Source organism: Tursiops truncatus, chromosome 18, assembly GCF_011762595.2.
Source record: "Tursiops truncatus isolate mTurTru1 chromosome 18, mTurTru1.mat.Y, whole genome shotgun sequence".
Lineage (NCBI taxonomy): Eukaryota > Metazoa > Chordata > Mammalia > Artiodactyla > Delphinidae > Tursiops > Tursiops truncatus.
The window spans coordinates 11,664,461-11,679,298 of NC_047051.1; the positions used below are offsets into that span (position 1 = coordinate 11,664,461).

The 14,838-nt window shown below is 41.8% G+C and overlaps 1 protein-coding gene and 1 long non-coding RNA gene across 6 annotated transcripts in view; one reads left to right on the forward strand and one right to left on the reverse strand.

The window, feature by feature from the left end:
• Positions 1–14,838, forward strand: part of LOC109550235 (uncharacterized) — a 110,973-nt gene that overhangs the window by 92,374 nt on the left and 3,761 nt on the right. For 2 of the 3 annotated variants that reach the window (XR_002176673.3, XR_012327585.1), the window contains one exon: positions 14,136–14,683. This is a non-coding gene — a long non-coding RNA (uncharacterized lncRNA). Of the gene's footprint in view, positions 1–14,135; positions 14,738–14,838 lie in introns of all 3 variants that reach the window. The other variant, XR_012327586.1, reaches the window with a different exon arrangement.
• The window catches only part of DCLK1 (doublecortin like kinase 1), a 325,943-nt gene that overhangs the window by 19,595 nt on the left and 291,510 nt on the right, over positions 1–14,838 (reverse strand). For all 3 annotated transcript variants that reach the window (XM_033843538.2, XM_073795058.1, XM_073795059.1), the window contains 4 exons: positions 14,652–14,729; positions 14,194–14,290; positions 11,896–11,976; positions 1,724–1,837 (listed from right to left, as the gene is read on the reverse strand). In XM_033843538.2, coding sequence (XP_033699429.1) covers positions 1,724–1,837; positions 11,896–11,976; positions 14,194–14,290; positions 14,652–14,729 — 370 coding nt within the window. The remainder of the gene's footprint in view (positions 1–1,723; positions 1,838–11,895; positions 11,977–14,193; positions 14,291–14,651; positions 14,730–14,838) is intronic.

Below are 14,838 nucleotides of genomic sequence, written 5' to 3' on the forward strand. Positions count from 1 at the left end.
TCTCAGTCATTACAAGTCTCCCAGAATACCGTGGACAAAGCATTCTTGAGCAACCAAGGCAAACTAACCAAAGACTAGTTAAACTAAAAGACCACGAAAAACGAAACAAATCCCAAAATGACAGAGGTGGAAAAAGCACCCTCTCTAGCAGTTGTAAGCCCTCAGCAGGAGCAGAAAAGCAGTTCTTTTCATGGACAAGTGTGCTGGCAGTCCATTCCAAAAGAAAATTGTGGAAACAAACATTTTGGAATATACTTGTGTCTTACATGAATGATGAAAACAGAGGATAGAATGTCTGGTTTCCCTGAGAAGCACCATGAGATAGTTACTTTCAAAAATTACTGATTGAATATTAGCTGATAACAAAGAATGCTGACGATCGATGAAGACAGGAAGGACACTGCGCTTCTACACTGAATTTCCTTAGAAAGAACTAAAGAGAGAGAGGGCCAGAAGAATAACTTGCAATGTTAAATCCCCAGGAGCGCTGAGGAGCATGGGGAAAGAGTATGCATTCTATTTAGTGCTGTCAGTGTACTCCTGAACCAGTAACTCATACTTGTGTAACTCCCTGCTGAAAGGGTTCAATCAAAAAACATGAAATGCAACTAGTCCAGAAAAGTATATGCATGCGTTCGTGCCACCTGCCAATTCTGGAAACTCCTATTAAATATTTAGTAACCCAGATCTGGGATTGGTTGTATCAAATAGGTCACTTAGTTATCTTTTGCTTTACCTGGAGTTCTAGCACCACCAAAAAAGAGAAAGAAAAGAAAAACACCCATGGAAGTAGTTAAATATTCAGTATTGCTGACGAGCATGATGTATGTTTAGGAGCATAAATAATTTAAAAAATTCTAGATCATAGTGTCTAAGTTCTTTGTTTTAAAAAAGAAAAACAGCTCAAGTGATTTCACATTGAATATGCTGTAAAAATGTATGTACTCTGAAAAAAAGAGGAAATTATTTAAAACTCAAGTAATCTGGGACTTGAATATATTTACTCTAGAATATGACACTGGGAAGTATGAGGTTTCATTATTTCTCTGCCCAATTTAATCTTTGCCTAGAGCTGCTATCAAATTGCATGTAGTGTATGTCTGCATGTATGGAACAGGAAAAAAAAAATTCTCCTGCAGCCACATCAACAAAATGGTAAATGTTAAAAGACTCTCCGCTTTGAAAACAGAAATTTCTAAGGAGCAAGAAATCCTGATTTCTTTGGGTGTTCACAGCAATTCAGTTTCACTGAAAATCTCACTGGGTAAGCGTCCTGCCACGTTTTTGGCTTTCGTTTACGGCTTGTACAAAGATCTATAGTGTTCCAGTCTCTCTCTGCCATGTCCTCTCTTTCAGCTCCCCTCCCCTCCCCTGCCAGGTCCTGGCAAAAGGACACTAGGAACTCTTTTTCTCAGAGCCCAGAAGTTTGCATTGGCACAGAGTCCAATGTGGGGGAGGTTTTCTGCTTTAACAAATAAATCATGAAATTAATATATACTGCAAGGCACCCTGGAGGTGTTGGATAATGATGTGACTCCCAGGGAAGTGATCAGCAAAAACACATCATATATATAAGCCCCAGACCTCCCCCAGTGCTTTAAATGGTCGAGCTGTCTAAAGAAATGACCCATTCTGCTGTCTCTGGGTGGAATCTCCTGAGTAATGCCCATCTCTTAGAGGGAGTGCTTTGAAAAAGTTATAGGTAGATATTTCAGATGCTTACTGCTATGACAGAAACTCCAGCTGCTGTGCTATTCGGTTTCGGTCCTGTGTTGAAATGCTTCTTTATCTTTCCTGCTACTGACAGCTGATGTTCATTTTCTGGGAGGCCGTCATCCTGGAAAAAAAAAATAAAAAATTTAAAAAAAGGAGTAGAAGAAAAAAATGAGATAAATAGAAAATGAGGCCAAGATATTCTAGTAACAGGCAGTAATCTTAAAATTCATAACATTTCAGGAAGAAACCAACCAATGTCCTCTCATTAAACACTGTTGTAGCAAGTACTGCTTCAAGGGCTCCTTCATTTCCACATTTGCTCTAAAATTAATTTGCTGTGTCTTCTTACCCTCTGACTTTGTCCCTAAATAAAAAATTTTATTTCTGTTTTTGGTTTCTAATAAAATTGATTTCAGCCATCGCTCTAGAGACATATGTCAAAGAGCAAGTTAATCTGGACAACCAAAAAAAAAAAATCAATCTAAACATTTTTTTTTCTAACCCAAAAGTTTTATCCTCTTAGCCCATCATACCGACCCAAAGCCAAGGGAAACTGACGGACCTGGGCTCAGGCAGGAGCCCGTAAATAAACTCAAGCTGGTGCCACAGCTACTCGATCATCCATTCTATAATCCCACACAACCTTCCAGGTGGAAAGTTCTTCCTTAAGTTTTAAATCCTCCTTGCTGCCTTCATATCATCTGTTATTATGACATATTCTCCATTGGAGCTCATTTTAACTAAGGCTTCTGCTCTCTGCCTGAGCCATCTGTGATGGAGACTGGACAGATTTCTCTCCTTTGCTAAATACTGTTAGAATAACAAGAATCGGAGTCATAAGTGTGTAACACCACTTACTAGTGTGTGATGAAGAGACTGCATGATCCTTGAAGACAGAGAGTGTATTTTGCTCACTACAGAATCCCCGGGTCTTAGCATGTACTTTGGCACATAGTAGATGCTTAATAAAATTTGTGGAATAAGTGAATGAATGAATAATTAAGTGTTTGTTACTATCTATTTAAACCAAAATTCCTGGCAAGACTTCAATGCCATTCATCATTTTCTTTCTCTCCTTCCTCTCCATGACTTTGCATGGAATTTCTTGGCTCCACCCAAGAAAATAAATTTGCTGCTTTCCAAGCACAGCATGCTTTGCTCTTTTACATAACCTGGTCTCTCCATATGGGATTTACTCTTTTTTTCAGCATTTGGCTGGACCAGGCACTACAGTAACTGATGGGGAAATAATAGTGGCCAAAAATACTCATGGGCTTTGCTCTTATGGACCCTGTGGTCCCTCTTTTTCTTCCAAACTTGAGTCCAAATCACCTGTTCCAAAACATTTTCTGCCTATTAAGCACAATCCATTAAAGTTGTTCTTCTATAAACTCCTAATGCTTTTTTCATTACATATATTTGCACTATTTACATTCTTTTTGGTGTTAGGTGATTGTGTGTGTGTGTATATATATATATATATAAAACTTATACACATGTTTTTATATATATATATATATATATATATATAAATAAATGAACTCTTGCCCTTTTGTACCACATCTTCCATGTTTTCTGTAATCTTTAATATAAGCACTTGGCTCAGTGCCCTGCACACAGTGGATGCACAATTTATGATATTCTTGGGCTGATTTATTAATGGCTAGAAGAAGGAACAATTATTATGCTTATTGAGTCACTTCTGAAACCAAATCTAGAAGAAGGAGGCTTTCCAATGATGCAGAGTGTATTCAAAATTTAAAAAAAAAATTGTGGAAACAGAAAATGAAGGTCAATTAGGGTACCAGTGGGATGATACTCGGAATGGAAACAGGGTCAACTGAAGTACCTACTATATGCAGGGCTGCATTGGGGATGGCAGGGTGGGGAGAAGAAATGATTGCTGTCTGCCAGACCCTCGCGGGCTAACTAGGAGACAAAGTTTGCACACCCCACGTCAAACAGTAAAACAGACCAATAAGATAAGAAAGACCTGTTACCAGGCAGTGTGCCACATGGCTCAGCTAGAAACACAGAACTTCAGAGGAGAGAGGACGGGTTTTCAGTTAGCGCAAACTTCACGAGGAATATGGGATTCCAGCAGGTCCTTGATGGTGGGAGTGCACTGACAGGTAGAGAGGGGAGAGGTGATGTTGGTGCACAGATGTGCCTGAGTGGGAAGCCACAAGGCATGTTTGCCAAACAATGAGTCAACCATTCCACCTCTAGTTAAGAGTTTCCATGGGAGAGTGATGGCGAGAAAGCTGAAAGAGCAGGAGAGAAGTGGCCACAGAGGAGTCCCCAGAACATCTGGAGCTGGAAGCCTTGGTCTCAATTAGGAATAAAGCAGTACTCTTTAATAAGAGGCGTGTAGGGCTTCCCTGGTGGCACGGTGGTTAAGAACCTGCCTGCCAATGCAGGGGACACAGGTTCATTCCCTGGTCTGGGAAGATCCCACATGCCGCGGAGCAACTAAGCCATGTGCCACAACTACTGAGCCTGCACTCTAGGGCCTGCGAGCCACAACTACGGAAGCCCATGCACCTAGAGCCCGTGCTCCGCAACAAGAGAAGCCACCGCCATGAGAAGCCCGTGCACCGCAACGAAGAGTAGCCCCCGCTCACCGCAACTAGAGAAAGCCCGCGCACAGCAACAAAGACCCAACACAGCCAAAAATAAATAAATAAATAAATAAATAAATAAAAATTTAAAAAAGTAAGAGGGGTGTAAGTGCAGGAAGTGTGAAGGACCACCCTCCCTTTATTCACTTCCCGACTCTACAAGTGAAAGAGAAGTTGCAGGACAACCACAGAGAATTAGGATTATACAGTCTAGAGTTTTAAACACAAGGGTGAATTCAATGGTGTATGTAAAACACTTTTTTTTTTTTTTAATGGTGTATGAAACAACAGCGCTTGGAATCTAAATTAGACTTTGGGGAGGAGTTAAACATTTGACAAGGGACGAACTGATGTGCCTTTAAGTGACATATCTCGGACATAATTTGGGGTCCTGCCTGAAGGAAAGGAGGCAGCCGGATACAGTGGTGCCCACTTGGGCCTCACTCCCCAAATTATACAGGTACTTCTAGTCATCTCTTAATAGAGCTCCAGGCTACGCAAAGCAAAGCAATTTGTATGAGCTTTAGATTATAAAATAGTAAGGAGAGAAAAGGGTAAGGAGAGAAGCAGAGTTAAAAGACAAACGGAGAGGAAGGTGACATGAGATAACCATTATGTGGCTAACAAGTTACATATACGATCTCCTTAGTCCTCAGATTACCTTCTACAACATGCACTGTTAGTCCCATTTTGAAGATGAGCAAACTGAGGCTCTGCAAGGTTAAAAAATTTGCTTAAGGTCACAGGGCTAGAAACTGGCTGAGTCAGGCCTGAAACAGGTTGGAACTCTGTGGTCTTCCCACCACACTGCATTGCACTGTCAAGGGCATCAGGGGCATTGGTTACTAAAAGAGGTCCAGAATTGTGAAATGGAAGGACGCAATGAGTCATCTTTTCCACGATGAAAGTCACACGATGGTAAGGAGGGCTGAATTAGGGGCTGAAAGAAACAGAATATTTGGACAGGGCTTTAAGGGAGCCTGGGAAGCATCTGGACAGAGGTCAGTAAAAGGGATGCTGAGCACTTCTGGGGCCACAGGAATGTAGTTAGAAATTAGGGACTTCTCTGCCCAGGAGATGCTGGGCATCCACTCATCTGGGATACGGGAACGTGGCCCATGAGGGCCGGGGCTCTGGAATCCTCTGCGGAGCAGGCAGTGCCAGAAGGCCTGGCTGACACAGGGTGACAGGAAGGTGCCCTGGGTCACAGTGTGGGCCTGTGACTGAATGAGGGCAGATATGGAGGAAACAAACAGTAGGGACCCCATCGGAGCAGCCTCTACTTAACTTGCTGAGGGAGAATCAGCCCTTACTGCAGTCCCATCTCCTCACACCCCCACCACTGCCATCTCTGCCAGAAATTCCCCTTTACCTGGCTTTTTTTTCCTGCCAGTCAGTCTTCCAGCTAAAAGCTGGCTCTCACCAACCTCACGATGGACTTTGTTACCATTTCCCAGCTCTGTCCTGGCCCTAATCTCCTGTCAGACTCCTAGCAACTCTTTCAGATGCTGGGGCCTGGGGGTTCAGGCCTCCAGCTTTAAATTCTAGTGAAGGTTTTAGCTTCCCATGGGTTATTAGTTCATGTTGAAGCAATGAAAGTAGTGAAACAATCCTTACAAGTTGCCAGGGATGCTTTTGACTGCATAAATCTTAAAACATTTCAGGATTTTTTTTCCCAATGAATTAAGGTGCCTCCGCCAGAGAAGGTAAAACACATATACACGAGTGTGCACACACAGACACATAGACACACACACACACACCAGCAACTAAAAAATCTGCAGTCTCTAACAATTTTGAAGGCTTTGAGCATAATTGGATTAAAAGACAAGCAACTGGCTTAGCAGGGCCCTAAGCTATACCTGAGGCATCCAGATTGATGTTAGAGATTTAGCTAACTTACTATCTTGCATCAATAAAATAAATAGGGCCATTAAAAGCATACATTTTTATATATACATCTTCATCGCCACTATTGTGAATAGATTATGTGCCAAAAATGTGCTATGAATTTTCCAAACGTGACAAACCTGGCAGCAGGCTACAGATAGTTCTTGTATTATTACCATACATTCTGGTGTGGAGTCTCCGGGAGGAGTTTCTGAAGTCTGACGCGGGCTGGTTGTGGTTTGTTAGCGGTTTTTGGTTTAGAAAATCCCCATCCACTCCTTGGCAGAGCGTTGCAACTGACAAGAACAAAACTAGTTTGCAAAATGGAAAATGAACCCTCCCAGCTGTCTGGGGGAGACCTAGCCTCCTGGTCCCCGCTCCTCTAGCGGATGTTGGGGAGGAGCCGTCAGGAGGGCTGGGGGGCTCGGTTGTGAAGTCATTCAGCAGAGTGAATTCCTCTCTTTCCTCCAGGAAGCCATTCCAGGGGTCATGCTTTAGGAAACCCTCCTCCCTTCATGGAGTTTCATTTTTGAATCATGGATCTGGTTTTCAGTCTACTCATTGCCAGACTCTAGTGTTAATAATAGCTGTAAATTTATGGGAAGCATGGCAGTCTTGAGCAGTCTGATATTCACTACCAGGATATCCCGACTTCGTTTTAAACAATCCCAGGTACATTAGCACACTCTCCAGTAGCGGGTCCATTTCACAGGCCAGAGTGTGCCCCCTCGACTCTTGTTAACCTTCCCCAGTTGTGCAACATCCCAGGATTTCTGAATCTCTTAGCTTGGCCCTATGTATCCTTTATGTCTACAATTCACTCTGCTCTCGGGGAGAAAATGTGAAGTAAATTAAGATCCACCTTAGAGAAAGGAGAGGGTAAGATGCCCCAATGGAAAGTGGAATCCCATGTCATCATTTACAACTTTATTTATAAGTTGTACATACAGATAGGTGGTTTTATTTATTATTACAGTATCATTGGGGGTTCTCTTAATTTCTAACAACAGAGGAATGCTTATATATTTTTGTATGGGTAGCACTGATTTTTATGAGCATAGAATAAAAAGCGTATTATCTAGGCTCTTGTTTTTTCTTCTTCCTCGGGTTCTTTATTTCTCGTTGAATATCTTGGCTTAGCAGTATCTTTTCAAAAGAGGTACGTGAGAAAAAGGAGGGAAAATAAAATTTAAAGGCCAGGAAGATGACAGTAAGTCTTGCACCAGCTAAGTAACTACACTTGACTTATTTAAACCAGTCCTTTCCCGTAGGACAGAGGTTCTCTATATTGGTCTCACATTATAGTCACCTGGGAGCTTTTAAAATTCCCAATGCCTAGATGCCAGTGCAGATCAGGATCAGAATCTCTAGAGGCAAAACCCAGGCATCGGACCTCATGCTAGAGACCCCACTGAGCTTCGTGCTAGAGACTTCTTTAAGCCTCATTTTCCTCATCAGGAAAAAAATTGAAGGTAGAACACAGATGGTATGAGGAGAATAACAATGGGATAAGGTAGGTCAAAACTTTGAAAATAAAAATCCAATAATAGTCATCTATTTGAAATAGACTGCTGATAATTTAATCCTAATTACACAGCAAAAAAAAAAAAAAAAACTTTGGAACTGTCATTTAAGCTTATGAACTTAATCACTAACCTGCATTTTCTACCAACAAAACATCATTTGGGGAGAAAGTGACTCAACCTTCTCCCTAATCCCTGGAATGATCCAGATATATTATTACTGCCTATTCCACTCTCATATGATATGAGCCTAAATCATATGGTTCTCCACTATATGAGTAATAAGGTAAATAAATTTAGCTAGGGAAATTCCTGTTGGTGCTTTGCAGCTACCTTAAGAGATGGCTGTGACACTGGAGAACGCAACAAGCTGTTCATCACATTATCTACGTGGAGTTCGGAGCACACAAACAGGATCATTTTTTTGGATGAGGGGCTTCCACCTTAATCAAGTTTCTCACACGCCAGCGTTGATCACAGTTTCTATTTCATCAGCTCGTAGCTACAGATGATGGAGTTTCGGCCTTCCTCAGACTCAAATTCACCAAATATTTACCAAGTACCTACAGCGTATGAGCACTTAAGACTGTCTGCTCAGGACTTTCAGATATAAAATCCTCTCTCTATCCTCATAACCTGAGAAGTTGATTCTCTTATCTCCCATTTCACAGACAGAAAAACAGGTTGAAAGGCATGAAATGACTGTCCCAAGGTTACCCAAGGTGAGCTGGCGCTCCTTCTGGGGGTCTACATCCCTCTCCCAGACACCTGGCTGCACACGCTGATGCTGCCTTTGTCCTCTGGCTGGTTAGAACCATCCACTGAGAGGCCTCACTCGTGGCTCTTCCGATAACAGAGCAGAGGTCCAGGACACCGAAGGGCACTCAGAGTGTATAAAAAATAAATGGGGGCCTAGAGGAAGCACCTGGAGTAAGGTTAAAGCAAGTGACTTTTGCTGACTAGATTTTTCTATTCTGTTGCCCTCGCGCTCTGCTCTCTGTTTCATGAGACTGCCTTTTCAATTCCAAGTGCGCCAGGTGAAAAGGGCATCGTTTATGCGATAAGAGAAAATTAGGACAAATGGGAAAGTGGGAAGAGCTTTCTGACGACTTCCTTAGGGCTCATACACTTATTATTACTTCCCCCCCTTAGGTAGCACCCTCTGCAGTGATCAGATATAATTTGATTGCCAAATGCAACATGTCTTGTTAAATGGGCTTCCTTTACATCCCTAATTTATTTATTCTGATTGCTAGGTTCATTTATTGCACTCGGAGACCTCAACAAACACTAAATGCTGGTTGTGAATGCTTATGTACATATTTTTTTCATTTATTTTGAGATAAAATAATCAATTTTCTAACTTAGTTATTTACTATGTAATTTCAAAAGTTAAGCAATCACTTTATATGTTAAGTTTTTTGCCAAAATTGCTATCTTTTTTCCCCTTAGAATCTAAGGTCTGTTATAATTATATTAAAGGGTATTTAAAATTTTTAAATCTCCTGGACAATGCCTTAAATGTTATCCTTGCTCTTAGAAAATGTTTTTTAGGGAATCTGAGAGGGAAAACTAAAATGACAGCAGAAGTCCAAGGTCCAGAGGGAGCTGTGGAACCTAATTGTCAGCAAAGTGGGACCGTGTGCACAAAGCAGGTTGAGAAGGAAGAAAGTTACCGCTGAGACATGTATACACCGCCCTAGGAAAATGAACAACCTAATTTTTCAAAGGCAACAGCCAGAAGTCGTCTTAATTTTGTGTCTCTACCCAACTGAGTTGGAATATATTGATATAGGGTCATTTGGTCTGGAATCAGGGTAAGGGGTTATTTTGTTTCCAATAACACCCCAGGCCTCTCACATGTATAGACAAATGTGCTCACATTCACAGAGTTATCTTATAGCAAATATCCATATCCTGCCTGAGCTGGCCCTGCAGGACATCTCTTCCCAGACTCCTCCAGGAAGAAGCTCTGGCATCTCCTCCTCTGGGAAGCCTCTCAGGGCACCCTCCCCACACAGGCCAGCTGGGGTGGCTCTTCTCTCACTGCCATGTGACTGCTGTATCAGACAGAGCTCCTGGAGAGCAGGCCCGACAGGGGGTGTCCTCTGATGAAAATGTATTTCAAAATCCAAAATGGCTATTTGTAATCTCTCTCCTCCACGGCTCTTTGTGAGCCTTCAAAGGCCGTGTTTCAAATTCGGATTTTCCACTGTATTCTGTGTGGTCACACTCTCAGTGTTTCCAGTGCTAACATGCAATTTGACAGTTTGTGGACCGTGGACTTCTAATCAGCATGTAGATCAGTCCAAACCAGCTGCTGCCACTAGGAGAGCCTGCAGCTGGCCTGTGCCTCTTCCACCCTGCACGTCTAAGGGAGAGGCACCACGACCCAGGTAAGTTACTTTGGAAAGACTGCAACCTTGTATGAACAATCATTATAACGATGCTGGTGTACATATAGTGCACTCTTCTGCACTATTCACAGTGCTTTCATGTATAACAGAGAGAGGGTGATGCAGTGAGGTGCGTGGGACTTCAAAGGAAATGGGCTTGAAGTGCCTGCCTGCAAATTCTGGCTCAACCATAAGCACAGCTACTTTGGAAGAGTCATCCGTCACAGCCTCAGTCTTTCCATTTGTAAAATGGGTACAATAATACCCACCCTGCTTCTCTTGTAGGCTTATTATTAGGCTTACATGAAATGCTTCCTAACCTTTCCAACTCCATAGAAAAGGATAACTTTTGTTCAGCATCGTAGGGTAAATGCAAAGGTTGTAAGGCTGGAGGTGACAGCTCCTGGACTCTGGCAGCCCTGCCTGACTATCCCAAGGGCTGCGGGGATTAATATCTTCACACGTCTGTACACCAGTTGGGAAGCTCTGCTGTGTAAAAATATTTAACAAACCTTAGCTGTATACCTATACACGCTCGCATTCCTGTATATTCTCCTGTCATATGTGTGTGTGTGTGTATATATAAATATATAAAACCTCCAAGTGGGGTGGGAGGAACCAGGTTCAGGCATGTAAAGTGCTGGAACCTAGGACCATGGGCATCAAGTGGCAGAACATGAACAAGATCCCAAGCTCTTGTCACCTCAGATGCAGTCTGTCTCAACACTGTGCTTTTAATCACACTTCATCCTCAGTCATTAGTTATCTTGGGAAAATACACTTGACTTATCACCGAAGTGATAATTCAGAGAAGTGGAACATTTTGTTGCCTTCATCTTACAGCCAGATCCCTCGAAGCAGCTGGCAAAATTCATACCAATGAGCTAACGATTTTATACCTGTCCCATGTCTGTACCTATATCCAAATCTATGTCTGTCTTCTATTCTGGTAGGAAGAACCATTAGACCCAGGTATGGAACTTCCACACATGCCAGCAGGGGTTCCAACAGCCCCTGGGTTATCAGTTAATGTATGTGAGGTACTTAAATGGTCCTGGGCAGACACTATAAGCTAAGCACTCTAAATATTTATTATTATTGTTATTCAAAACAAATCTTTTCAATCAGTTATAGAGAGAGAGAGTCAAAAACTAATGACTCTGCTCTGGAGAATCCTTTCATAGCTAAAGAAGTTTCGTCAGACCTTGTACTCAGATAGCAGCAGCAGCATCTGGGAGCTTTTAGAAACTCAGAGCCTCACATCTACTACATTACAATCTGCACTTTAATAAGCCTCCCCCCACCCCCCCCCACCACATGACTTGTGAGCACAGGCAAGTTTGAGAAGTGCTGCACTGGAGAACTCCAACACTGATGTGGGGACCCTTGGGTCACTGGTATATTTGGTAGAAATGATGCAAAAGCAGCACTGACTCAGAAAATCTGCTCTGTATTATTGATGGATGCAGCCCTAATCTGGACCATAGGATGCAGTTCCCCGGTAGAAGGCAGTCCCGTCTGAATCAAATGAAATGCTCTGTGCAAGGGACCGTGAGAACACATGTCAGCACAGATACATCAGAGGCCCTTGTGGAACAAGGCTGAGATCCTGTAACTGTTCTGGCATGTTTGAGAGAGAGGAACAGACACAAACACAACACTTTAAAAAGGAGGCAACATCATTAGGAAAGCTGCAATTTGAGAAAGGAATGTTCGGAGTAAATACAGGGAAGGGAGGAAGTTACTTACATTAACCCAGGGATGTTCGAGGACCTGCACGGCTGAAAATCGCTGATCTACATCCACCAACAGCATCATGGTAATGAGCTCCTGTGAAAGGAAACATTCAATGCCATTTGTGTCTAACACTGAAGGTAAAAATCCGGGCGTTTTCAAGAGCAGAGGTTCTCTTTTAGTTTGGAAAACATCTGTAAAAGCTCTAAACCTTGAATATATCGACTCAACTTACCTATAGCTACCTAACACCGTTTAAAGGAAAGGCGAATTTTTGGAATTATAAATATATAGCTTGTAGTTGAGAGAGAAAAAAATAAATATTAAAATCAATTTCATAAAAATATTTTTAGTATAAAGGAAATAAAGTATTTTGCACTTTAAAGACAGATTCCAAATTATTTAATATAGAAATCACATTTTAAAAACACTTTAAAATTTCACTTTGGCAGCTGAAGGGAAAAATGGATTTTTTTCCTCCTAACTGCAAGAGGGCATATTTTGGTTTGAAAGAAAGGAATGAGGAAAGACATACGGAATTGCCAACAGCTAGTTGGTAAAATAGAAACTATTCTTTAGTAGCCGAAGAATTCAGAGGAAATCTGTTGAAAATGATTCAAAAATTTCCAGATCAATCAATAAAAGTAAAATAGAACCATCATGAAGCAAATGATTAAATGGCTCTGAAATTTATTTGCACCAGAAAAGCACGGCTTTGGCTTTAATGATGAGTCTGTCAGACATCTGTCTACTTTGGATTAGAAGTTCCCGTGTAACAAAATGGTTAGGTGCATGTTACCTGGTCCCTCCTAAGCATAGGCTCTGAGTACCGCTCCGTGACAGGGACGATTTATTTCCAATGATGTAGAGATTCTACCTTCACTTTCTAACTTGGGCCAGGATTCAATTAAAGCAACTACTATCTACGTGTGATGCTGTTTGCAGGCGCCATGGGGGTGCAGGAGATACTCCTATCGCTCAGTGACTTTGAGCCCTTGAGTTATGAAGTGACAGCACTGAGACTTGGGACAGGTTCCTGAACTGTCTGCTCACAGGTGAAAACACCTCCAGCCCCACCTCTGTGGCTATATCATCCCATCTCCTTTTACTTCTGTGGCTTTTCTTTGACACTTCTCCCAATTCCCCACATTTTCCTATGGCTAGAGGTAGATTCCTGGACAGTTGAAGAAAATGAGAGATTTGGGCCCAATATGCATCATTTTCCATGGCAAGTGGCCAGGCCTAAGGAGTCAGATTTTAAATTGAACTCATACTCAGGACACAGCAAAAGGAAAGGCATGTATATTGAATAATCAAAAGATAATCAGTTCTCAACATCAGTTTTCCAAAAATTTAAGTCAATGCTTGGAGACATAATTTTAAGGGATCAATTTAAAAGTTTTCATTTTTGATTTCAGGGTCTACTAATGTCTCTGTGCGAGATTTTTACAGTTTTCTTAGAGATTGATCTTTTAGTTTAACGGGACAAAAACCATACGCTTTGTTCCCCTCTGCCTCTAAATCCTGGCTGTCTTTCAAGGTCCAAGTTACATCATAGCTTCCCCATGATGTCTTTCTTGATCATCTTAACCCATGTTGTGCTTTCTCCACTTTAATTGATTAACTGTTTAATTCACTCATTCATTTATTCATTCATTCGTGCAATATACGTTGAGCATCAGTTAGTTGCTGGTCACTATCTAGGCACTGATGATACAGAAATGAATACAATAGACAAAAATCCTTGTCTTGATAGAAATTATACCCTAGTGAGGAGAGTTAGAAAATAAACTACATAAATACAATATATCCACCTATCTATATCCATCTAGATAAGCAGACAGATACAGAGAGGTAGTTAGATGGTATACCAGATGGACACAAAGTGTAAGTGTTACAGAGAAAGATAAAGCAAAGGACGATAAGGTCAGCCAGGTAGGGGTTAAGAGCTGCAACTGGAAAAGCTTCACTGAGAAGATGACATTAAGTCAAGATCCGAGAGAGGTGAAGCAATAAGCTATACAGAAGTCTGAGCTGGGCTCAAGCCAGGTGTGGGCGGGGCATAACTAGAGGCTACAGCAATACAGCTGGAATGGCCACAGGGAGGGATGAGCCAGGGAAGCAGAAGCAGTCGATGAGTTGCGACGGCTACGGACAGATGACTCTTTGAATGTGAGCTCTTGGGAAAGTTAGTAATTATGACTAAAATGCATACAGAAATCATATTTACGATATCATTTGTTTCTTTGATTCAGAATCAATAATTCCATTGAGACGCACGCTATAAGGAAGAGGAAAGCACTGGAAACCTACCTTTGCAGAATCAGAAACGTTATCCCAGTATGGAGAAGGGAAGTCCACTTGCCCCATCAAAATCTGATCAAAAAGCACCTCCTGGTCATCACCGCTTCTGTTTAGATGAAGGACAACAACGAGGAATAAACAGCAGGAAAATGCCAACTCAGGGTGTATCTTTTCATTCTTATGCATTGAAGCCCTTCCTTTCCCCACAAATGTGTAAAATGTGTGTTTTTAAGCAATTCAAAATGTCAGTATGGAACTGTTTTGGCAAATTAAGAAAGAATGAGTTTTTAAATTATATGAGGAAGATTTATGGAAGGCATGTAAATCAGCGTGCACAACATGGAAAAAATAACAAGTTCTTATGCTCTTTTCCAGCTGTAGGCTCCTTTGTGCGGGGAGGCCGAATGGATCATTCAGAGAAGGGAGAAATGCTTTGTTGGTGCTGAATAAAAGATCGCTGCCCATACCCACGGAATGGAGGGAAACCACAGAGCAGGATGTAAGTGATTACACCAGCTGCCCAGATGTCCACCTTGAGGCCATATCTGAAAAAGTAAGTGATGTCAGAGTTAGCAAAGTCAGGCCAGGACAAATTACAGGGCACGGTAAAATAAACGACTCTTCTATCATAAACCAAAACCCAAACCAAACAGA